The following is a 26,091-nucleotide window of genomic DNA, read 5'->3' as shown; positions in this document are numbered from 1 at the left end:
AGAATAATTGTTCCAATTAAGTCAACTAGGACGTTCCGGGATTCCGTGGGTGTGCCTTCTGTGTAAGCGTGTTTTTGTGATCTTGTGTTAAAGGAGCTTATACACTACAATACTAATTAACACTAAAATAATGCACACTGTTACTAGAAAAACTGTGCTGTAGTAATGGAGAAAGTAAATTGCTCAATAAAAATTTAAAACTAATTTTGACTAATTAACAAGTTAAAATATATTATCATACAATCAAGCAATACATACGGCGCAAAAAAAGTCCTATTTGGGTAAGACTAAGCGGAAAAAACAGGTAGAAGCAGTTAATTAAGGACTGCCATTACGCCGACAGGGTATATACACATACACTACTGAAACATTCTAAAAGCATAGCAAATCATAAATAAACAAAAAAAATACTTATAAAAGTCACTTTTACAATATGTTGAAGCAATTAAGTGTGTAAGCTATGAATGGCAAAATATTGCGTAATACTGAAATATGCAGCTAGTAGTAAAAATTAATTATTCATTTAAATAATCGATTAATAATATAACGGGGGAACTTGAACGCATTTAAGTATCACTTAAACAAAATCTTACAGCAAATTATGTGCGCAAGTAATGACTGGCTAAATAAAACGTGATACTGAAAAATGCAATTAATAAAGTTAATTAAGCAGTAAAACAATCAAATAAAATTATTCTTGAGGGAACTGAAACACAATTCAATATCGCTTTTACAACATTCTACAGCAATTTATGTGCGTAAGCAGTGAATTGCAGAATAAGAGTGGTACTGGGAAATACAGCTAATAGTAAAAATTAATTAAACAGTTAAAAAAATATATAATTAATAAAAATATATTGAGGGGATTGGTATAACAAAAGTTGTTGAGTATAACAAAAGTCGCGTTAAATGTGGAATGAGGTGGTGAACAGAGCATTAAAGTTATGTTAATTACACAGTCTAGATCTTTAGAAATTTGAATTGGAAACTGTTACACTAATTAAATATTACAGCCTACCTTGGAAGAGTTGCATCTTCTGCTATTCATCTATGACGTTAGATGGCAATCCAATTAAACACACTACGATTAGTTCACAGATACTTAAAACACACACACTATTTATGTATGATTATCCGTTTAAGTATTACACTATTTATGTATGATTATCCGTTTCTCCTTAAGAAGCTGAAAATTTCTAAGACCGGATAAATCGGAGAAAAAATGGTAGAATCCGTACTATTTAGTACCAATTTCCCTGAAATTTAGAAACTTGAGACCGCCGGTTGATGAAACAGTGGATGGAGTTAATTTGGAGGATCCATGATTATTACTTTCGAAGGTACGCAGATGCTGATAATTGGCCCAGTGGCTATTGTTGGTGCGAGGTCGAATGGCCTTGAATATCACGCTGTTAATAAATGAGAATCCGTTGAAGAAGCTGAAAAATCCGGAAAGTCCGGAAATTCGGTGAAAAAGTGGTAAAATCCGTACTAATTGACCGATTTCTTTGAAATTTAGATTTTAGGATTCGCTGGGGAATGAAACAATGAATGGAATTAATTTGGAGCTTCTATGATGAATGTTTTGGAAGATAGGCAATTGCTGAAAATATGCTCAGTGCCTATTGTTGTTGAAAAGTCCAATGGCCTTGAGTAAACAGGATGTTGGTTGAATGGAGACTTGACCGTTGGAAGCTAACGCTCACGCTTCAGTAAACTGGCCTCGTGCTTAATTCGTAATTCGATTAATTGAGGCACTTCTAATAATCCAACGGCATAAAACCACTATTAAAGTTTTCGTTGTTGTTCCACGCATACGATGATATAACTCTCATGCGAATCCAAGCAGCGACTGAGCTGTTATAAGATGAGATCTGCAGAGATCAGCGACTTTGCATTTTAGCAAAGTGCAAAAATTGAAACATCAATTACTTTTGAACTATTTAACATACATCTAAAATTTTTCACTCGCATATGCAGCTGAGCGTGCTCTTTCAGGAGATATAAGATTTACGATGGTAATTGCAGACATTCCGTAGTAATGAGGTTGAAATGAGGAGCGAAGATAATGCGGCTCAGTAGGATGTAGGACCACCGCGAGCGCCCTTTTTCGACACCAAAATTACTAAATTGAGGCCTTCAGTGTTTTTACCTTTTCCCGCTGTGGAAGGCAGTTATTCATTTGTTAATTTAACATTTTGGCACTAAATGTTACCTCTTTGCGGAACCCTCTTTTTGGCGATAAAAATTATTCTTTGATTATGTAGGGATAAAGGCTATAAGCCTAGGTAAGCATAAGGAACAATTAAGCAAATGTTTTCTTACTATGCCTGAAATGATTTCGCTTTTGCTGATAATATTTTCGCAGTGGCGTTTATGAAATCTTAGGCCTACATCTTTAACGAATTCTAACATACCTACTAAAGTATTCATTACTACGACTTCTCTTGTTGTTTTCCTAAAAACGTCGTCTGCTTACGGTCAGAAGTTTCTGTATTTTAATCTATATTGAATCCATGCGTAAGCACGTTCTTCTTCATTGGATTGGCAACACTACATTGTGAAGCCTTCGTTTTTCGTTATTTAATTGCTTCTTTTCAGTTTGGAGTTTAATTGTTGCTACAGGAAGATGTATATTGTTAATAGCTCGTTTTAGCCATTTTTGAGGCTAATTAATAAAAAGCGTCAAGTAAAGAAAAACGAACACTTCCAATGCACTTTACTCTTTTGAGTTTAATAGAGGATCTAGTGTTGTAAAAGCCACTAGAATAGTTTATGGTAGTTACGGAAATTGTCAAAAAAATTATGGAATTTGCATAAATTATAGAATGCGAACACACAACCATTATGCGCTATTTTTGTTCATTGAGTAAGAAGAGGCATTGAACTCCTACCTGAACGCTGGTAGGCGATCATTGAAAAAAGATGGTGATTACGTTCCTGAGTGAATAAGTGCGGGACTGTTGATTAATGATAAAAAGTATCAGTATCTTGTTATTGTGTATTGTATTGTTTTAGTGTATTATAGTGTATTTCATACTAAAGAAATCATATCACGCTAAAAACAGATGGTTAATTGCTTCTTTTGATCCAGTGAACATTTACTGTTATGAATTCGAAAGTTCAGCAAACAATAGCAATGAAACTTTGCTGTAAAGAGGAAATGAATGTTGGCATTTAAAAAAATATGACTGAATATTAAACTTTGTACCTTGATTCTAATCTTGAGACAAAACGGCAATCGTATGCTTGAGATAAAGAAGACTCACTGTGGTCGCGTGAGCTTCGGTCTCAGAAATCTCGGGAAAAGACCATGTTGAGAAATGTTTTGATCGGATAGGAATAATTCATAAGGAATTATTCCTGAGAAGCACACATTAAACCTGTCAGCTCGTCAGGCTCTAAAGCACTCGATCGAATAACTGATTTCTGCTGAAAAACAAAACACCGCCATAGAATTTCATTGTCGCTGAAGACTTTCTAGGCAAAGAGTAAAAGAATTTCTTACCACCTCCCCTTACTCTTCAGATCGGCGACTGCAAACTACTTTCTCTTCTTTAAAGAAGTGTCACCTTAGAAATCATTACTTTAATAACACTGACGAGCTTGAGAAAACCATAACCAGAGATTTAAACGGTATTCGAAAAGATGAGTTCTACAAAGGTATCGAGCAGTTGTATGAGCCTCCCAAGTATTATATAGATCTATAAGAATTATATACTGAAGGCTAAGAAATAAAAACGTTGTTTCTTAATCTCAATTATTTGCACTATCTTACGATCTTAAGATCCTTAAGATTTTGTCATTTTAATAATGCACTCAGTTTTTAGGTAACATTATTTTCATCAAGCACTTCACATAGTTCTTTCAATGACGTTGTTACGGCGCACATTACGGCATTTGCAGAAAAATAGCCTACGGCATTAATCGACAATATTCTCCAATCCCGAAATCCACTTATAGTACGGCCATTGTTCTCTAAACCAACCATACCAACCGTGACAGTTGAAAATCTTGATTCAGTAATCATATTACCAACGAAAACAATAATATAAAATATTCTCAAATATTTATCTGCCTCAAACACATTTCTTTTCTGTCAAGAAATTTAAGAAAGTTTTTTTGACTTCCTATTTCAGTAAAGTATTTAAGTGTTTTAACTCGTAAATGTCCCATATTCATAAATGATTGAGAAAGGAATCCTTTAGATTGCATAATATTCGTGCAGTATGACGGATAATAAAATCTTCTCTAAAAAACACCCAAATAATCTTTTGCAAAGAAAATTAATTAAATTCCCTGTGCTAAGGAGATTTATTAATTTAATTGTTATCTCTCCCTCCCTTTCTTACACTTTTAGTTAGTGAACGTGCAAAGTTCTGCAATTTTTTTCTTTCACCTTTTGTTTTGTGTAAGATGCAGGAATTTATTTCTAGCATATAAATTAAAGGCCTTTCTATATATCTTTATCTTTCTTCATATTTTTTTATGATCTTAATGTCATTTCCTAACAACAGAAAAGCTTTTTAAAAGGAATTTACTTGATTATTAATTATCCATTGACTAATGTAGCTCAATCGAAATAGGTTTGTGGAAGACAATTTCAAAATTTCGCTTACTTCAAATTTTTCATACATTCTTTCAATTCGTGCAGCAACTTTTAGTTAAATAAATTATTTTTAAAATTAGAGCGTTGTAAGTCGCTGCTAAATAAAATTGTGTATGTGGACCTTAAATTAAACTGCTTACTAGATTATCAAAATTTAATTCTGCATGTCACATATTTAGCTTACAATCGTTAAGACAGAATGTTTATGTTACGAAACGAAAAAATAAAATAAGAATAGCGAGAATCGACAAATCATTGCTAGCCTCTGTTATGAAGCTACTGCACCAATGTTCTGTTTCTGAGAGAGAAAACCTACGTTTTGTTACCATACCTTGCCTAAAAATCATAGATACCAATGCTGTGTTACAACTTCCTCTTAGGGAGGAAACTAATGCAGAAACAGACAGGTGAAACCGCAACTAACTAAAAAGCAACTGAGAAACTAAACTCTTAAGAGTTTGCTAATTACCAAACTTTTAGTGATCGTATAGGTAAAACGGTAATGCATTGCGTTGTGAAAATGCATCCGGGACCGCGCCGTGAGAGGATCGAATAAATAACATGTAAAATCAATACATATATAAGAAAATCACATAACAGGTATAAAGAAAACATAAGTAATAGGTTTCCAGATTAAATATCAGTTTATTCAAATTCCTCACAATAAAAATTAAATCTTATCCTCATCAGAGAGTCTAATTTCTTATTTGTGTTACCTTTTAATTTACTTATTTTAGACACAGGGGAATTCTTCAATTTGTCATTTACTTTTTGTTACATTTAAATTCATGATTTGCAAATCTATTACATGACTCTTTTAATTTAACGGGTACCCGATCTATAATTTCTAAGAGGTTAAGGAAAACATATTATTTGCAATTCACATCTGTTCTAAGGAAGATTATACAAACAACTTAAATTATTACATCCTCATTCATATAAAAACCTTAAGGTTTGTCTCGGTAATTTAGAAGGGGAAAGGGAAATAATTCAGTTTCAGCAGACTGAATTTAAGATTCAAATTTAGGTAAAGTCCCAATTTCCAAAAGTTCTAAGAAAAATTTATAACAGGGCACTTATCTGTGTTTTTGACGACTTGAAACACACCCGGAAAGGTATTGGGCTGGCCTTGCATTCTGGGAGAAAATTCAAGGGGTTATAATTCCACCATAATTCCTAAAAAATTCATTCCGTAAGACGAACACAGGCGTCTAAGGAGTCTCACGCTTTTCGGTGCCACTAGCCGCAATTCCTAATAACCCTGACTCCATTCCCTTTTTCGGCAACACAATCCGCTCGCACAGCTTTGCAGAAAAACAAGCCCTCGAACCAGCACCCGAGCAGAATCTTCAAGATCGCAGTCAGGATGTCGAGTATAAAATCTCACGTTGGCCGGGGTGGAACTTGGCCAATAATTTTGGAAATTCGCTGGATCATTTTTTTTTCTTTTCGACAGCAAAGCGACGGCCGGATAGTGTCCGCCACGATCCGCCTTAATCACCACCTATTCAACCACAGAAGCATAACAAATCCTTCAGCCTTGGAAGTCCGGCAAAAATCATTAAAACTCGAATTTTCTTCGTCTCCTTCACAAACGCGGGCTCCCACTATGGCTTCAATTATCGCCCCCTTAATTTTGGCAAAATTTGCGTTTTCAACCCCTGAATGCGGAAATAAGGGTGATCGCGCATGCGTGCCCTTCTTCACTTAGCCAACAACCGGACCCTCACTCGCCAAAACCTGAATGACTTACATCGAAAGTCAAGTGGCAACCTCTGGCCCTTCTGTCACCTACTTCCTGTCCTAAGGTCAACTGCACAATGAAATTCCTTCTAGAACATTCTAAAGGACAAAGCGCGCGAAATCTGACTTAGCAAAATTGCCTCCCTTTCCCTGCTTCTTTTCACAATGAATCAAAGCTTGTACAAAAATTGCAAATAAAAGAAAAATAAATAATATTCTTTTAAACTAAATAATATTCTTAGAAGCATCTGTTTTTCCCCAAAATTAAAGCATTCAAATAAATAATTCAGAATCAAATAAAATTAAGATTTCCATAAATCAGAAAATCATTCACCTAGTTTTTATAACGCTATCAGACAAATTCTCTACACAACACCTCTCGGCAGTTTTAAGATACCTACTGTCGGTGCAAAGCTTTGCGCCGCATTATGCAGTCTATGCTATTCTTAGATTCTGCCGTCTTAAATTCTACAAATTTTGCAGCCATCAAACTGGCGCCGACCATGAAAATATCTTGCAAATTCTTTGGTAAATTATTCAACGTGGCAACAATATGAATCAGTACGCTTCTTAGAAGCATTCTAGTGGTACTCCAATAGGAATAGAATTGCTTATAAATAAATGGCCACTTCAACATCGGCTTCATTGTTTTAGTTTGTTATTTATTAATATTATACCAATATATTTATTTAAAGTTTTTTAATACCCTCTTATAAAATTTAAGGTACGAAAGGAAATCATTTATGCTTCCTCAGATGCATCCATTTAGGTGTATTTATGCTTACTCTAAAATTCTAATTACTCACGAGAATATGTATTTTATAAAATAAATACTTAGTTGTCTTTCATTCTAAACATCCTTTAAAAGCACAGTCAAGTCTGTTCTCGTATCTGCTGCACATTTGTATTTAGAAATTCAAATCAATTATAAAATGAAAATGATTTATGCAATGTTCTGAAATACTATTAATAATCTACTACGGGGTTATTCCCCAAAAATTTCATATATGTGTTTTGAAAATTAATTTTTAATATATAGTATTGCTTAAACTTTTTGCATTTTATTACGGCAAAGCTGTTATTAAGTTAGCAGGAAACTTTGGTACAGCTGAAAGGCGGATTTTTCCGTTCTTCCGAACCGACCACTTTAGGGTCGAAGGTCGGCGGCCAGCTGCCTTTTTCGTCGCTTACCTTTCGGTGTTGAACACATGTGTTGCTCGTTTGGAGGCGAGAAAGTATTTCGACTTTTCTGAAGACCAGAACTGTGTTATATGTTTAAGTAGCGTCTCGATCCAGCATTGAAGTTGCTTCGCGCATGTGCAATAACAAGCTTATTGGCGTTATTGGCTGCTGTCCGTTATATTGGCGATTGGTAATTGGCGATGCATCATCAGATTGGCAACTAAAGACATGTTATTCCACTAAATATTGCCACGTTGCAGAAGTCAGCATGAATAAGAAGTTTTGAAGTTAGTTATGGTGTTACTGATTTCTTATATTTAGCGTCATTAGTATGGAAGGTCATTCTGTATGTTTGGAGTGTTCCAAGACGTATTCATTCCGACGAAATCTACGGGCGCTACATCTACAAAGGCAGAATTGCTGAAGCATTTTGAAAACGTCCATGATAAATGTCTTGTAACTGAAGATTTGCAGTTCCCTTCTTTTCAAGAATTTACTGTATGTAAAAAGGGCATTGAAACCAAGACAAAATGCAGTTTTATATTCGAATATAGTGCCCAAAAAAGAAATTCAGACACTACTTTTCTGTGTGTCATCGTTCTGGTGTTTATACACCAGAAGGCAGTGAGTGGTATTAGACATTTAAAACTACAGGGGTAAAAAAAAAAAAAGGATTTTGTCCAGCAAGTATTACAATTATTGAAACTGATGGAAACTGGTTTGTTCAGTACTTAAAGACTCATGTTGGACATAAAAATGAAATTGGACATATGTTTCTTTCAAAGGAAGCTAGAATGTATTTAGCTTCCAAGATTGCTACTGGTATTCCTTTCGAAAGGATTTTAAGTGAAATTCGTGATTTTATTGCAGGAGATCAGACACGTATGCATCTAATCACTCGCCATGATTTACATAATATTGAATTCCAACTCAATCTGTCATTTGTAAGACACACAGATGACGCAGTAACTGTGGACTCATGGGTTCGTGAAATGAAGGGCACAGAAAATTCTTGTGTGCTCTTTTATAAATCAGCTAATTGACATATACCCTGAGCTTAACCTTGAAGATTTTATTTTTATAATTATGAATGAAGCTCAGTATTACATGTTAGAAAAATTTGGTTAAGACTGTATTTGTATATATGAGACCCATGGTTTATATAACTATGGGTTTGAACTTATCACACTGTTGGTCCTCGATAACCTTCGTCAGGGGTTTCCTTGTGCTTTCTCCATATGTAGCAGAAACGATCAAACAGTAATGGCCCTGTTTTTTCGCATATTCAGAAAGCATGTGGAAACATTCAGCTTGACGTATTTATGTCAGACATCGCCAATAATTTTCTTAACGGGTGGTGCCAAACCATACCAGCTCCAAAAAAAATGGTTTTTCTGTAGCTGGCATGTGGATAGAGCATGATGAACACAATTCAAAAAGGTAACTAGTAAAGAAAAGTAACTGGAGGTTTATAAAATACTGCGAACTTTATTAGAAGAGTGGGATATTTCAGCATTTGAAAATATGTTACAAGCAGCAAACAAAACATTACTAAATGACTCTGATACTTCACTTAACCTTCGGGCAGTATTTCATGAGTCATTATGCAAAAAATGCCACAGCATGGACATATTACAGCGTGGCATCAATACAAACATGTATCTAGAAAGGATGCAGAAGACTATAAAGTATCTCTACCTTAATGGAAAAATAGCTAAATGACTCAACAAGTCTGTAACAATACTAATGAATTTTATCACAGATAAATTGATCAACAGACTAATTATTCTGAACAAGGGTAAACTGTGCAGCAACTTACAAAATATGTGCAAACAAAACAAGGTAATCCTAACTGAATTGTATTCAGTTATTCAGAATGAAAGAGGTTGGGAAATTTATCAAGTGATTGTTCTGAAATCTATCTGGTCGAGCAAAACGTTAATGATTGTACTTGCCAACTTACTTGTACTGAATCCAATGCATGTATTCGCAAATATACTTGTACATGCACGGATGCAAGTATAAAATGGAATATGTGCAAGCATAACCATTCTGTATGTCAGTACAGAAAAAAATAAAAAATGTGATTCAGTAGATGACCATAATGATTTATGTATTGATCATAATGATGACAAACTTACCGAGCAGGATATAATTTCATCATAATTAGGAAAAAATGCACCTAGCACTTCCAAAACTCTGATGAAAAAAAAGTTCAGAATATAAATGAAAATATTTTATTTATAACATGTTCGATAAAAACTGATGATGAATATCGTCAGTAAAAAGATTGGTTGACACAATGCAACCGACACTGGATGCAGTCCGTGCCCAGAACGACAGCATTTCTGAACTTGAAACTGCTGGTTCTCCTAACAAAAACATTATACTGCAAGATGTGACAAAGAAGAAAAACATTTATGTGCCCTAGAGGCATTTATTTTCTATAAAAAAGGGAGAAAGAGAAGAAAACACACAAAAACTTGTGTAAACCTACAAAAGAAGAACTCCAAATCACTACCTTACAGTTACTAAATGTTGGAGAGTCGAATCATAACACAGATACAAAGCCAGTATCACAGCAACACAATCTAGAACACTAAACTTCTTGATACTAGGCTAGTAATATAATATTTATGCGTACAGGTAATCTTTGAATACCCAGTAGCTTCCATTATAGATTTATGGCCAAAACTTCCTTGCAATAATATATAATTCCAATTTTTGTAATAACTAATAATAAATGTTACAAAAGAAATAAAAATCTATATCAACACATCTCATCACTGTGTATTATTTTAAATTATTAATTCTTAATACTTTGAGTGCTGTGTGCATTTTACGTGGTTAGGCCATGGCACCAAGATGATTTTTTTTTACTATGCAATATATATTGCGTTGAAATATTACCTACAGAAGATAAGGTGAGTTGTATAATCATGTTTCGTGCATTTTTTATAGTGGGTATCACCAGTGATCCCCAAGGTGCTGTAGACCATTATTGCAATTTATTATTTAAATTTTTGCAATTTATTGTTCTTGAAATCATTATAGTAACTATGGTATTATTTAAAAATTTATCAGTATCAATATTTACTCTAATTATGCATTTTTACTATTGGCTGGTAGTCCCCAAGGCTCTGTAGCCAAGTTGAGTGCCGGCCACTGGTGACCGCCCCACAGCAATCAACGTTAATCAGCTCTTTAAATACAATATAATGATTTTCTAGTTTTATTATAATAATTATTTTTGTTGATAAAGTTCATAAATGTTAAAAAGAAATTTAAAAAATAAGAATAAACATTGGATTTGTTGTGAAGATTATTGCAGTGAAATTTTAGATGAATTCTGAAGGTAATATATTGCAAAGAATAAAAACATATCTACATTCCTAAACTAAGTTGAATTTTTTAACTATGTGTAATTTCTTTACACCTCATACCTGTAAAAAACTATATACATTACAAGCAACCTTTATTAAGTATAAAAAAGGTAAACAGAATTAATAAATTTAATACGAGTATAATATGGCAAGATATAATACAGTCATGTAAAGAAAAATATGTCCTGACGGCAAAACGACCACAGTGAAATGGTGACGGCTAAAAATCCTAGACACAGAGGAACATATTAGAAAGTTCAAAGAAGACGTTTTGTAGCAAACTTCCTCCAGTTCAGGAAATTTTTTACGTTTTTTATCACTAGTATAAGATTTGAATTTTGTTGTACAGTAGAAGTCCAGACATTCGCAATGCTTGAGACCACAGGTTTTGAGGATTTCAGGACAGAAATAGATAAATCATAATATTAGACTATAAGTGTGAAATAAATAAGACATATTAAATACATTTAATTAAATTATTACATACATTATTGTAATAATATACATAGACATTATTACATTAGTTTATGCGTTAATTATTATATATATATACTGTATTATTAATTTATATTATTCATTACAGGAATATTTAAAAGCATTAAAGACATATACAATAAAGTCACATAAAATGAGGGATATTAATAAATCATAATTTTTTAACGTGTTTAAAACTTTCTGGTAGAGGTTTGTTTTAAAACTTTAAGGTGCTCCAGTGTAATTTTTTTTATAAATTATATAGAGTTGGAATCTCTTGCTCTGTGACACAGCTCTGTTCTAAAAATTTTAGGTATTTATCACCATGTTCCAAACCCTCATTAAAAAATATTTTCTAATCCCTATCAAATTCAGTATTCGAGTTGAAATTGTTTTCTTGCTGTGGTGAGTTCAAAACAGAGGCAATGATTTCATCATCGGTCATCTAATATGCCAGTGTTGGCTCATCTGAACACATGCATTCAACGATATCTTCTTCTTGCAAAGCCTCCTCATTTATTTTCTTTCGAATATAAAAGCAATTCTCTTGCTTTAACCCTTGCTGCACTGACCCTAAAACCAGAAAATTCACTGTCATCACTCTCAGTTTCAATAAGGAGAGAAGATGGCCATACATTGCACCAGGCATTTAATAATGTGTTTTGGGAAACATAATTCCACAATTCAGCTAACAAATAAATACAGTCTTTGATGGTGATTTTTTTATTTTTTTAATAATCACAGAGTGAAAAAGAATTTTTTTCAGAAACTCTGACTTATTTTTACCTCGATACAGATTGGAGGGGGAAAAACTTCTAGCGTTATGTCAATAACTTGGTATTCCCGTTATGTGTCATTATTATTCAGTAATTATGATGTTATTATTCAGTAAGTATTTTTTCTTCGATATTTCATTCTCTATGTTGTGTTTTCCGGAACCTATAAATTGAATGTTTATATTTTGTGAGGCAACGCGGATTTCAGGTCAGAGGATTTTAGGTATTTGACTGTATCAAAAATATATCAGTTATGTATGATGGAAAATATAGAGAAAACATTTAAACTTATATAATAGCTGACTGTAGAAGAAGGACGTCAGTTATATTGTTCTTAAGGGTAAAGTGCATAATCGCCCACTTATTTGTTTGGTGCTTTTTACAAGAGTAAGAAGAATTGGATTTTTGTCAATTTTCTTTGACTTTTTAAGTGAAAATAGGTCGATGTGTACATGGATAAAGGGAGTGCGCAATGCCATTTGTTTGCAATTCTGGGATGTTTTTTGAAGTGAAAATAGGTCAATGTGTACATGGATAACGAGTATGTGCAATTCTGAAAAACGCACCAAGCAGTGGGTGATTCTGCACTTTCCCCGTTCTTACATTTCTTTTAGAATAAACAGCCATTTGAAAAATTAATGCAGGATTAAATAATTACATTACCTATTAGTAAATAATTATAGTGGCAACCGTCTATCTAAATGGCACTTCTCAAAAAGAAAGTTTCTGTACACTTTAGAATGACTGGGGAAGAAAACACGAATTGACTGGTATGTAAATGAAGATTTAAATGGTTCGTTCACCTCTCGGTAAATTACACAGTGAGATTTAAGGATCTGGAAACCGTAGCTTATATCAACACAATGGAAGGTGTATGGGGTGTAATAAAAATAGATTTTTGAAAGAAATGCCATCGACAGTTCGCCAGTACGGAGAATATTTTTCATTTTTATTTTGTGAATTTATGTGGCGACAGCAATTATATAAATTCTAGTTCAGATAATTTTAAGCAGTTTTTAAATGCTGTAAAGGAGAATTCTGTATGCCATGCACCGAAGACGCAGAAATTTGTAAATAAGGTAAGCTGATATTTTCTTTTTGTACTGCGCAGGTTAGATAACATATATTTCCTTTTGTATATCATTTCCGTGTTTTATTTTGATTTAAAATGCAGTTTGTTGAAATTATATATATATATATTTATTTATTTATTTATTATGTTTTGGATGCAGTTTTACTTGGAAAAGCGTTGCACGTAAACAGGAATGGCACCAATTTTCACCAAAGGGGGACCCTGAAATACATTTTTCTCAACTTTCGATATTCACGTTGATAATAAATAAGATGACTGCTCTACTTTAGGACAGAAATTTTCCCCATTTATTTGCCTCTTCTGACCATGAGTTTCATTTTTTTATATGCTCAACTATCCTAAATTTTCACAAATCTGGAATTCAGCATTTCCGGAACTTTTACTGTATGATGAAAATCACTGGCAAACTACTTGGCGATAAATTTTTGTCAAGCTAATGCTATGAAAGATAACAACCATTTTCAAAATGACAGTGCAGCAAGAAATTCATACAAAAGCAATCAATCAGTAAAATTTTAAAAGCAAGAAACATAAGCTATGGCATAAGCTATGGCATTTGATAATTTAGATTCTGTTTATCATGTATAAAGCATGTAATACAACTGTTTCAAATTACTAGATGTATCACACATGTATCGCTCAAAATTTATAAATATTTCCACATTTGTATGGTTTGAGTCACTATAACTAGAGTTCTATGAATTTGTAGATGTACAGTGTGAAAAAGGTTCTTCAATATAACAACAACCATTTTCTTTTACTACTTCCAACTATTGAAAAATTCTTGAAATATCCAAAGGACTGAAATCTAATTTTGTTTCACAAGAGCACCTTGCAGAGATGATAATGATTGTAGTAAAATGTATTTGGGGTTTGTGCAAAGGCAACTTAAATTATTTAACAGAATTATTTTTATTAAGGAAAGTACAAAAGCAACTGCAATTCATATTGCCAGTGAAATTGAAACGTAGAATTTTAGAATACTAGATAATAATAAATTATTAATTCTACAAAAGTTTACATTTTATGATAGATGTTTTGCTTACACTGAGCTATGAGACAACATTTTTGGCAGAGCTGATTTTTTTATTTGCAAAAACAACAGTAAATTAACACGATCTCAAACTGAAGCTTCAGATTAAAAAAAAAAGAATGAAAATGTCGCACATTATACAATGAACAGTTATCTATTTTTTGAAGAATTAATGATTTCAAAAGCTTTTTGGTCAGCCAATTATAAAATGCATATTTATGGATACACGTTTTCAGTCGTTTGATTGAAAAATACACTTCATTGCTCAGTTCCATTCAAATAATAGAATACATTTCCAAGCATGGCAAACACATCCACACCAGTCCAAAGAGTATTCTCAATAATGAACGTGATATGTTTTGCAGAAAGAGGTAAAATGGCTGAACTAAAGGTAAAAGTTTTAGTAAGCTGCAACATTAATAGTGAACAAGAACTGCAGTGAATTTTTCGATGCCATTAAAAGTAACAAAAAATTTTTAAAGGAACTTCACACTAGTGAAAAATACTACTGAATGAGGTATGTTAAATCACCAGAAATTTATTTTAACTCATTGCTGTTTTTTGTTAACAACTTCTTTACCTGAAAGTAGTACCTATACTTTTTGGATTACTACTAAAGTAAGATAATGTAATCAATATGAAAAGAAAGGACCACAGTATGTTATTTTGATGAATCCCTGTTAAAAGATGAACTTTTATGATAAATGAGGTTAAATTAATTATGTTAAGCTCTCAAGAATTATTTTCCAAGATCTTTTATGATACCTGTAAATATGAAATAAAAAAAATTGTAAAATGAGGTTAATTGAATTGATTATGTCCAAAGGACTGAAGAGTTATTTGCTTAGGATGAGACATGCCTTTAAGGAAAACATGAATTTTAAAAAAATTATGATAATGGTAAATATAAGATGAAATATCAAACAAAAATACTTTTCGAAATAAATGTAAAATACGGATAACTGATTATTGCATGTTACTTAAACCTACAACATTAATTTAAGCAACTCAAAAACATCATCAACACGAGCGAAAAAAAGATAACGTCTATTTCCCTATATTTTAAGTCCTCAGTAAATAAATTCTCATATATTTGAGCACAAAGCTCACCCCATATGCTTTTTAAGCACCTAGCAAATAATTGCTCGCATATTCCGCAACACTTCACTTACGAATCGCAGAAATCTAAAATCATCGCCAAACATACATAGATGTTCTTCGGCCAAGCGACGTAGTTACCATGCTGAAAATATGCCTATTGCGCATGCGTGAAGCAACTTCAATGCTAGGGCGAGACGCTACTATATGTTTATTACCTATTGGTGTGTCTCAACTCTGATTTACGATTGAAAACATTCCTGTGGTTGCGCGGGAAAAAGGGGTATGTCACTTTAACAGAGGGTATTGATTTTCTTCGAATTTAGGTGGATGTTTATTGCCTTCGTTCTAGTTGGTTAAGGAAAGTTCAAGTTTTGTGTAAGATTGGTTAATTTTAATTTTATTGCTATTTTTAGCCAATGGTGATTATTGAGGCGGAGGTATTTTTTGGGGGAGACGCACTATACAATAAAATCACATATACTGACAGTAAAGTGTGTACCGTAGCACTGCAAGATAACTGCGAGTTCTGAGTATATTGAGTTTTATCGCGTTAACACGTTATGAGAAATGCTCTAGATTTCATGCAAATAAAAATAAATACTCATGCATTAAAAATAAATAAAAATAAAAAATAGGTTGTGCACTATTTTTTTTTCAAATAAAATATTATGATTTCCTTTATAAGAGAATTAAAAATAATTTTCTAATTGTCCACTGACTTAACAAATATTGTTTTGCTTAAATGAAGATCACATATTACCTATATTTAAAAGACATCAAGAATTGTTAAAACTTAATCTTTCTGTAAAATTTACGACGCTTATGTTAAATATATTATGTGCTGATAAGCACATCGAAATTGCTTCTAATTTAGAATTTAAAAGGACTAATACAAAGAGTAACTCTTTATTTCTTTTCTTGTCAGTAAGTTAAATTCTACAAATGCCATCCAGAAATGCAGCTTATTATGAACAAAACAGTTTTCGAGAATATAAATAAGCAAGATCAACAGAATTATACAATAAAATAATAAATAAATGAAATGAAATTTAATGCATTGGAAATAAGAAATGGATACCTTAATAGATTATACTAAAGCAGTAAAACATAAAATTTGTTTAATCACAAAATTATCGGATTTAGACTAAAAAAAATATGTCTTAGCGGGTAAAATCTAAGGTTTGTTCAAAATATCCCTGCTAGAACTTGGAGTGTAAAAAAAAAATTCACCTATAAAGCAAAGCAAAGTAAACACGACGGCTCCTTACTTACTTTTAGTACGTTGCCAAACTAGGGGAAAAAGAGAGAATGTTTTAAAAATAAATGCTTCAGAACCATAAGATTTAAAAAATTATAAAACTTATTTTTTATAAATTTTATACATTAAAAGCAAATTAACAACGAATCAACAATGTAATAACTGTCTATCTCGTGGATCAATAAAGAATCCGTGAATTTAAGAAACCTTATGTGCCTAATGCAAGATTTGTTGAACTACAAGTTTAAATTTAGCAGATGAAGCAAAGACCAGAATAGAGAAATCCTCCAATAGTATTATAAATTCCTGAAAGACAGGAATATGAATAAGAAATAAAGAAGCAAAGTCACCAACTTCATTGTGCATTCGCAATGAAAAATACCCTCTGACAGACGGAGATTGAAGAATGCAAAGTAAGGAATACTTAATGTGCATTCTCGAAATGTATTCACAGTGGACGGAATATATTACCGGTTATTTTAGAAAATCAAAGAAGAAAACGTAAATCTAATTTTTGAAATGAAACATGTTAAGAGCATTTGAATATCATTTGCTTCAATATATTTGTACTGCTAGAATATATTCCAATTCTTCCAGATTTATTGTGTATATATATTTGGATTACAACAACTATTTTTCATTCTTAAATTTAGCAAAAGTACATTTTCAGTAACGAATGGGAATGCATATTATAATTTGTCAAGGTTTTGAATAATCATCCGAGAAATTATGCAGTTAATTATATAAAAATCGAAATGTGAATCTAAATAACAACCAAGGTAAAGGTAATTAAGCCTTATTATCTTTCCTAGTTTCAATTATGAATATTCAACTAATTTCCTAAATTTTGATGATAACTCAAAGAACAATAAACGACAAAATAGCGTTCTAATTGGGTACGTCCAGGTTTAACTTTCTGAGAATCTTGAAAATATTTCTCAGCATTTATTAGCAACCTTACGTGTCTTAACCGATTATAAACAAATTGTTCTTGATTATTGTAAGAACCATTCCATATCATGTTATGCGTTTACGATATCCTGTTAAGTTTTCAAGAAAGAGTTCCTTAGATATGAATTATACCCTAGTTCGGCTCTTAATGACATTCTATCAATTATCCTAAGTGTGTTATCCTAAGGATCTCAGTGTCTGAACAAGATATCAAAACAAGGTATCGAGCTTGGAAGAAAATCATCATCAATGTTTATGCTTCTGCAAAATTTATTGGTCTTTGTATTCGCTTTGGCATTACAACATGTCTTCTTTAATCGCTGTATTGATCTTTTTTTGGCGAAATGATGCGAGCTTGTAAATGTGCTTGCAGATTTTGTTAGATAGTATTCATATAAAAATGGCAAATAGTAAATAAATCAAGCCGTGCAAAGATTTCAGCCACTGGTCATCTGTAATTGGTAAATTCAGTAAATTATCGGGATTATCGGTACTTAATGGATTTACCCATTAAGTACTCCCATAAAAGGTACTAGAAGAAATAAATGTTTGATACCAATTCTGTTGAACTCGAGACATGAATAAAAATATAGCTTCTGACTTAAAATTTCACTCACTGAGACTTTTGTTTCATGTTATAATGGTTTTCCTTCTTTTCAATTTTTTCTGCATCTTGAAATTGTTTTTGTTCCAAACATCCCAATTACTTCACAGAAAAACTTTAAGCTAAGATGATTTAACTTTCACCATCTGTGTGGACAAAAATAAAAGAATAAAACTTAAAAACTGAACTCCGAGAATGAATTGGATGATTGATCTAAGGAACTCTATTTAATCAATATCTACATAACTTTAAATTAAGTAAATTAATTCAAAATTCAGACCTCAAAATCAAAGTTACTAATTCTATAACCTGAAAGTAAAGAAGAATAAATCTTCTCAGGTGCCTTGGTATAAAAATCGAAACATGTACTTCAATAAGGATGAAAAAATAAAATTTTATTACCCAGATTCTATATTTATGTTGTCTCCCAAAATTATCTATAACATTACTTTCTCTGATGGAACTTCTGAAAACATATCAGTTCACCAATACATAGTTATTCTAAAACTCAGAGATAGCCGGTAATTTAATAGATTAATACACAACCTCACAAACATGACAGAAGAAATATCCATAAGTTCATTCTGATAATAATAATGATAATATAAATTTAATTAGTTAACTATCTGACACATTGCTTGAGAATAAGCACCGCTTTACACTGATCTCCCCGGGTTCAGCTTGCTTTGCTGCAGTCTTACCGCTTCAGCAGGCAAGCCTAGTATTAAATGCCGTTTAGGAAGGACACTATAACACATTTAATTTTCCTAACTACCTAATCTAGACAAAATAATTTTTCCCATTGCGGTGTGTATTAACCGTAAAGACCCTAAATCCGTCGACTGGTGAGTGTCAAGAGTAAAGTAAAATAAAACATATCATTCATTTCGTTCAATAATAAAAATGTGAATTTTTTTTCGAAGTAGTATTGCATCTAATAGGTCAAATATCTTAGAGCAAAACATGTCTATTATAATCAATTAAAATAAACAAACCCTCCCCGGGGAAATAAAACCATTAACTATTTTCTTTAACACACAGGGTAACCATTTTCCAGAACAATAATTATTAGCACTGTATATTTAAGAACAGATCTAGAAGCAAAGTACTTAATCACAACACATTTTTTAAATGAACATAATAATGCTAGGATGACAGGGTAAAAATTAGAGTACAGACATTTTATAAGCAGAAAATCATTCTAACGAAGGTTTCTAAAAACTATTAATTGCACAAATACCGGAAGGGATATGAGATACAAATTTTCTATTGCACAGATTTAATTTCTTTTCCAAATTTTACTTCATTGACAGAAAAACACAGCAAACACCTATCTCAAACATTATTTAGATTCTCCTACTTAGACAACTAAAAATTTACCATTAAGATTATTATCATTTACATGGAGGAAACTCCATGGGCATTGAATAGAACCACAATTTTCTTAAACGGATAAAAACTTATATGGCTAAATTCTACAACTCTTTAAGTTAGAAAAGGATAAATTATTCTTATATAAAGTTGAAAACTTTCTGAAAACTTTTAATCAAACAAAAATAAAATTTTTAACTTTTCTTGCTGCTTCGGTAAGACATTCAGCATTTTCATCACAAGCCGACAGAGACTGAAAGTGAGAACTCAGAAGTCACCCTCAAGGATCCAGGGAAGAAAACAAGGGGACGGCCATCAAACAGCGTGGATTGAAACGATAAGAACTTGCATAATTCTTTGACGGACGAAGATAACCCAGAAAGGAGGAGTCAGCAACGCCATTAGAAGAGACAGGAGAAGAGGCTTATGAAGTCAGCAAATTCTACGGATGTTTTTGGCAGGGAAATCTTGAAGAGGATGCACAAATCATCCTAGTGACCTGAGTTTGATGGACAGCATATGGTGATAAAAGAAACATTTATGGATAGTTGTTGTGAAAACATTGCTTTGAAGAGAAGATTATTCATCTCGAAAGTCTCTATGGTAGATATTGAAGAAAATATATCGACGGTTAATGCGATAATGTCTCTTAAAAGAAACAGTTACAGCAAGTTAGAAAGTTAGCGGTTCTTGGGCCAAGGCCCCGAGTACAAGGTTTTCGCCTCCCATCGCTGCTCCTAAGACGCAAGCAGTATGCATTTTGCAGACCTTCACGCAAAACGGAACGAAACGAAGAGCCGAAAACGAGATGGCATAAAGCAGAAGACCTATTTGCGTCGGATGTGTTCGTTAGCTCCGATATGTTCCAGTGTGAACGGCGCTTTTAAGAGAGCAATCAAGAAAATGCAGCTGCTTATAGATGTGACAGGACTGCTATATTGACCAACACACGCCTGAAAAGGTGAAAAAAACAGTTGTTGAAAACCACCGTCTTACACTATGCAGAATTTCTTCTTTTTTTCAAACGTTGAACTAAAAACGAACTTAATTCTCGCCAAACCAAGGCCACGCCTAAAGCCCTAAAGCCATCTGCGAGGTCAAAACTGGCAGTCCTACAGTTTCCCCACCGGAAATCGCCTCCAGTGTCAACAGCAGAACAAGAAATTCTGTTAAAAACTTGTCTTACTAACGTTTTTCCCCCAGGAATTTTTGGACAATGACATTGCAAATTTCTGTAAAATAAATTGCTTTAACTTAAAATCTATTAAAGCTATCATGAAAGTGATCTCAAATTACAGAGCTAATTTTTCTGCTTCTATTGATGTTAATTAACAAGAGTTAAACTTAAATTAAGTTATATAAAATAAAGTTTATTACTTAGAAATTCACCCAATTCCATTGTGTGTTTCAGCGCGTTTGCAAGTAACGAGTGAAAAGAAGTTACCAAACTTTCGTACAAAAAACCCAATTAAAATTAAACCAAATCAGTAAAAATATTAACAAAAATACACGTTGTGTAGCATAAATTTAGAATATTGATTAATTAAATTTGTAATAAGCTGTAATTAAAATAATTAAGTGAATTTGCTACACAACACTAGTAAAGAAAGCTGGCCCCTCTTCCCTGCTGTTTTTCTCCTGGAAGTTTCAGACAAATCTCAATTTTACTCTCTTGCAACCTTCAACGAAATCTCGATTCCGACGCCATCAAAATATCATATGCTGAAAGTAAACATAAAATTAAGTTCTAGCCTATGCAGCGTGAAAAACAATCCCACCAACCATGTCATCTGGACAACCATCCAAGTAAGCATGTCATCTGGACCGAGCTCTTGACAAACAATTTGACCCCTTATCTTCCGAAGCGATAAATTTCTTTTTCCGTTTTTTGATTGATAGTTTAACAAATACTCGTCGTTTCATCAACAGAGCACTTACAAAGTCCCCACTGCACAAAGCAGAGAAACAAAGACGTCAATTATTTTCCAGTAACAAAACCCCAAATAAAATGTGGCTTCTGAACATCGAAAGCGCAATTTATCTTGCATACACAAACTTTCTCTCTCTAGCCAAACGAAAGCCGACCGACAAGATACCTTAAAATCGCTCTTTTTTCACAACCCCCCTCCGAGAATTTCTATTTAGGGAGCATTGATCAAGAAATTTAACCCCCGCTTCCCGTCCTCTCCTGCTGTTAGGAAACAAAGAACTGGAAATAGTTTAACGAAAGCGTTTAACGGCCATAAACAAATTCTCCAATACATTAGTCAACAGACAATTTCAATTAAGTAAAATCCTTAATACAATTAATTTAAATTTGCAAAATTCCTCTTCTTCGCGAAAGGCACCACAATATGCTGCTTCTTTGACTTAAGTCCGTTATTCACAGGTGAAATAACGTTTGAGCATACTTAAATAGCCTTTAAATATTTTATGTTAGATTTATATATTGAGGAGAGGCGAGCGGTACTTTCCGGTCGGCCGTTTTTTATAAATCTAAAATATCACCAAAAGTGCGATTAGCGTCAATAATGGGTAAGCGTGATGTCACAACATATTCATAAAAATCTTTGTCGTCGTTTTATGTAACACTGGTTGATCTTTGATAAGCTAGTTTAGCTTTTGTAAAAGAGGATATAAGTTAGCTTCAGTGTCTCTGCTTATCTCTCGGATTTTGAAAACAATTATTAAACGGGAAAGATGTCTCATGTGCAAATATATAATCTGTGACTTTTCTTAAGATAATCATTATTATTAAAATTACACATCAGATTTAAATATATTTCAATTTCCTACTTTTCAGTATTTCATACTTAAATTCGGTTTCGTTTAACTTTAATTTCAGTTAAAGGAACATCAACTGAAAGTATTAACATCAACTGAAAGTACAACTATTCTTAATTCAGCAACTTTTTAAAAATTCTTTCAATCTACGTTTGAAAATTATGATAGTTATGGGTTTATTTCTTTTTTTCAGATATGTGGCCATCATCCATCCAATAAAAGCCCATATTCTCTGTTGCCGCACTAGAATTATTTTCATCATTTCTATCATCTGGCCTCTGGCAATGCTCTGCGCGTCTCCGAATATTTTCTACCACGTCATCATTCCCTTTGACACAGAGTTCACTCCCTGCATTGTACAATTCCCCAATATCCTTGCTTTCGTCATCTTCAAGTATTGTGAATTTTTCATCTTTTATTTCATCCCTCTCGTTCTTCAGGTGAGTACCATATGTTACTAACAAATTTAAAATAGTATATGTTAAGCCTACATCCAGGAAAATGAAATATGAGGGGAAAATATGGCATAAAATGTAACAAAAAGAATGTAATGCTTAGTTTTCTTAGTTTTCATATGTTTCAATGCAAAACGTCTGTTATAAAAAATTGATCGTTTGGTACTGCAAACTCTAAATTAGTCCTCGGAAGCTTACTTGAAACCAAGATGATTAATTTTCTAAATTTGAATGTAGTAAAATTTGCGAACGGAAACGTTGTGAACGTAATTCCTAAATTTTGAAATATTTCTGCTTCATGTATACTTAATAGTCCATGCTTTGGTAAAACTGACGCATCAGAAGTTGCCCGCAAGGAGGAAAAGTTGATAAATTTAATTCAGAAAAATGCTTAAGAACTAGTATATGCATTATGTGGAATACATTTGTATAAGAGGTAAAGCTTTTACTACTTTTTCTTAAGACCTTAGAAAAATTAATGGTTCAGCCGTCACAAAACTTACAAATACGAAATGTACGGTAAAATGAATCCACTTTGACAAAAGAAATAAATAAAATCAGTTGATAGTAAAGAATATAATGCTTAAACGCCTGCAGCAAAGGTTAATTCAATATACTTCCATGGCACTGGCTAATACGCTGTACACGCAGACCGCAGACATTTAACCAGCTAGTGAACCAATTTCATGTGTAAAGCTAAAAAACGGTTGGTTCAACGAAACACTCGCACTCAACACGAAAGCAGGGCTGAAATCAAAATATTTCTGCAGGATAATTAATTTCGAAGAATATGTAGCCATTAGGAGCTCTTAACCTAACGCAAGGTGACTTTTTACTGTTTGGGCTTTAAAAACAAACATTAGAAGACTGTATTTATACCGAATCTAGAACTGAATATTTGATGCAAATTTAATACTAACTGCAAAAACATCTTGTAATACATTTGGCACATATGCAGGGTTCGACTCAGCTTGGATAGCACTGACAACATTTTAAACGAATTTCTGTAACATAGACTTTTTTATCATAAACCATGCTATGTGCTCATATATCTATGTTCTAAAATGCACTTACTGCGTTTGAGATATCAGCATTTTTCAAAGTCTTATATCGAAAATATCACTGTATGTAAAGTCTTTGTTAAGCAACTGTATTGTGCAAAAATGCTGTCGATAAAGTTTCTGCCAAATCAAACTAAATACTAATAGCCAGTTTTAGACATCCAGTGTGAATTTATACTTTACATAATTTTTATATTGAAGGAACTTTTAATCAGCTTAATCAGAAATTTGTGTTTTGAAGATCAGTACCATTTTTTAAATTTCTGTAAAAGATCATTTGCTTCATACTTGAAAATTTTCAAAAATGTTTTACTTTATACCAGGGGTTCTCAACCGGTGGTACGCAAAGAAGCAAAGTATTTTTAACTATTAAATTCAAAAAATAAAACCTCAACATCCTGATTGATTTTTTCTCTAACACTCCTAAATTTATGCGATCTGAGCTCTGTTCAAGAGTGGTGGTGGTGGTGGTAATAGTACTTTGTATTGTTGGTACTAAAGGTTTTTAATTTTGCTCTCGATGGTACACGTTAGTCAAAAGGTTGAGAACCGCTGCTTTATACTCTTCCATAGTTTATGAAAACTTTCATGTTTGTTCTAGGTTGTGCTCTATGTCAATATTGGAAAACGGCTGTTTAGCACCGAAGCCCTACAAACAATGGAACCATCTGTAGGAAAGGAAAAATTTGCTGGAGCTATGAAGGCAAGAAGGGGAGTCATCAAAATGCTTGTTGCTGGAGTAACCGTTTATTTCGTTAGCTTCTCACCCCACCAAGTTTTACTTTTCTATAATACCTTTTCCAGCACCCTTTTCAAAGAAACCTGGTCTTTTCTAATATTCGTCAACATCATGGCTTATGCATCTTCTGCTTGTAATCCGCTACTATATAGCATATTCAGCCAAAAATTCAGAAAGAAGTTTCGTTCTCTCTTGTCCTGCTGCAAGAAGAAACAGTGTGCACCGTCGCCATCTGCCATCTATTTGAGTTGCCGGAATAGGAACATGAACAACAAAAGTGTGAAAACAACTGTAACAGATATATAAAGTGTACGGTACTATACGACGGGGAAAAACTTGGAAATTCTGGTATACTTTTGATATCTGCAAAGAACGCTGGTGGCGTGTGGAGACTGCACTTGTGTAATAATAACATATCGTATTTAGTCGGGCAACTCAACCATTATTTAAGTATAAATTTATACCTAAAAAGGAGGATGCATTATTTAAGCAAAAGATCATGACATTACTAGCATCTATCACTATGATCTTGTTTTCTTCGGCTTCATGCACTGTCTAGATTTGATTCCCAAATTTATAGCTTATGAGAGATTGCTCGCTTTGCTGCCGCTATCTCTTGGATCTTCTATTAGTACGGTTAGAAAGTAGAGTGTTACTGATACTTAAGTGTCATTTAAGTCACAATTTAATCTTGAAGATGGAACTGAGGTCTTCGGCGTAGAAACCAAACATCGTTCTGACAATATGAAAAGCGAACGTCTGCCTTCGCTGCTGATGTTTGGATCTGCTAACTGATACAAGCGCTGATTGCCCACCCAGCCATATAAAGCCTCGTAATGTACATACATTTGCGAGTTATCGTAAACTACTTGTAATGCATAGTTCTGTTAAAAAAGAGGAATGGAATGAAAATATTAAATAAAATAATGTAGTAGTTAACTCTTCTCTTCTGTTCTGTTCGTATTTACTCCACGCACGTAGCGTTCGGGTCAATATGACCCGGTTCAGGAACCTGTCATTTTCTTGTAGTAAATGGCAGGTGCTATTTGTGAAATGGTTTAAACAAGAGTAATGTAACTTTAACAAAAAAAAATCTAATAATATAAAGCATCTACAGAAATAACAGAAAAATGTTCGAAATTGAAACTTATTTTTATTTATAATTTGAACAGTAATATCTTACATGAGATCTGCAAACGTGATTCTTACAATAGTAGCATAACATATTAGTTTTCTTGTCATTGCTTGATGGACAGAGCTTGCACCTTGCACGTTTGACACAAAATGAAGTATTCTCAGCAAATCCCGATGGTGCGTTTTTCCTTTTTCTCTGTATTCGTGTCGCTATTTTTATTGAGTCCTCACTTCTTTGTAGGTGTGGCCTTGCTTCAATGTGTGGGAAAATGAGTGATTTTCCCAGTTCTTCCAAACATAGCCTTCGTTATAGTCAATTTGTTTTCGTTCCATTCACTAT

The 26,091-nt window shown here is 33.0% G+C and overlaps 1 protein-coding gene across 1 annotated transcript in view; it reads left to right on the top strand.

The window, feature by feature from the left end:
- The window catches only part of LOC118179626 (neuropeptide receptor 15-like), a 73,345-nt gene extending 47,795 nt beyond the window's left edge, over window positions 1-25,550 (top strand). The window contains exons 2-3 of the mRNA XM_085815867.1: window positions 22,556-22,802; window positions 24,480-25,550. Of these exons, the coding sequence (XP_085671993.1) occupies window positions 22,556-22,802; window positions 24,480-24,923 (691 nt within the window). The 3' untranslated portion in view covers window positions 24,924-25,550. The remainder of the gene's footprint in view (window positions 1-22,555; window positions 22,803-24,479) is intronic.
- The last annotated feature ends 541 nt before the right edge of the window (window positions 25,551-26,091 follow it).

The sequence above is a fragment of the Stegodyphus dumicola genome, chromosome 4, assembly GCF_044657685.1.
Source record: "Stegodyphus dumicola isolate Sdum_Otavi_A_Nest chromosome 4, ASM4465768v1".
Taxonomy (NCBI): domain Eukaryota; kingdom Metazoa; phylum Arthropoda; class Arachnida; order Araneae; family Eresidae; genus Stegodyphus; species Stegodyphus dumicola.
This window is presented reverse-complemented; position numbering and strand designations above follow the sequence as displayed.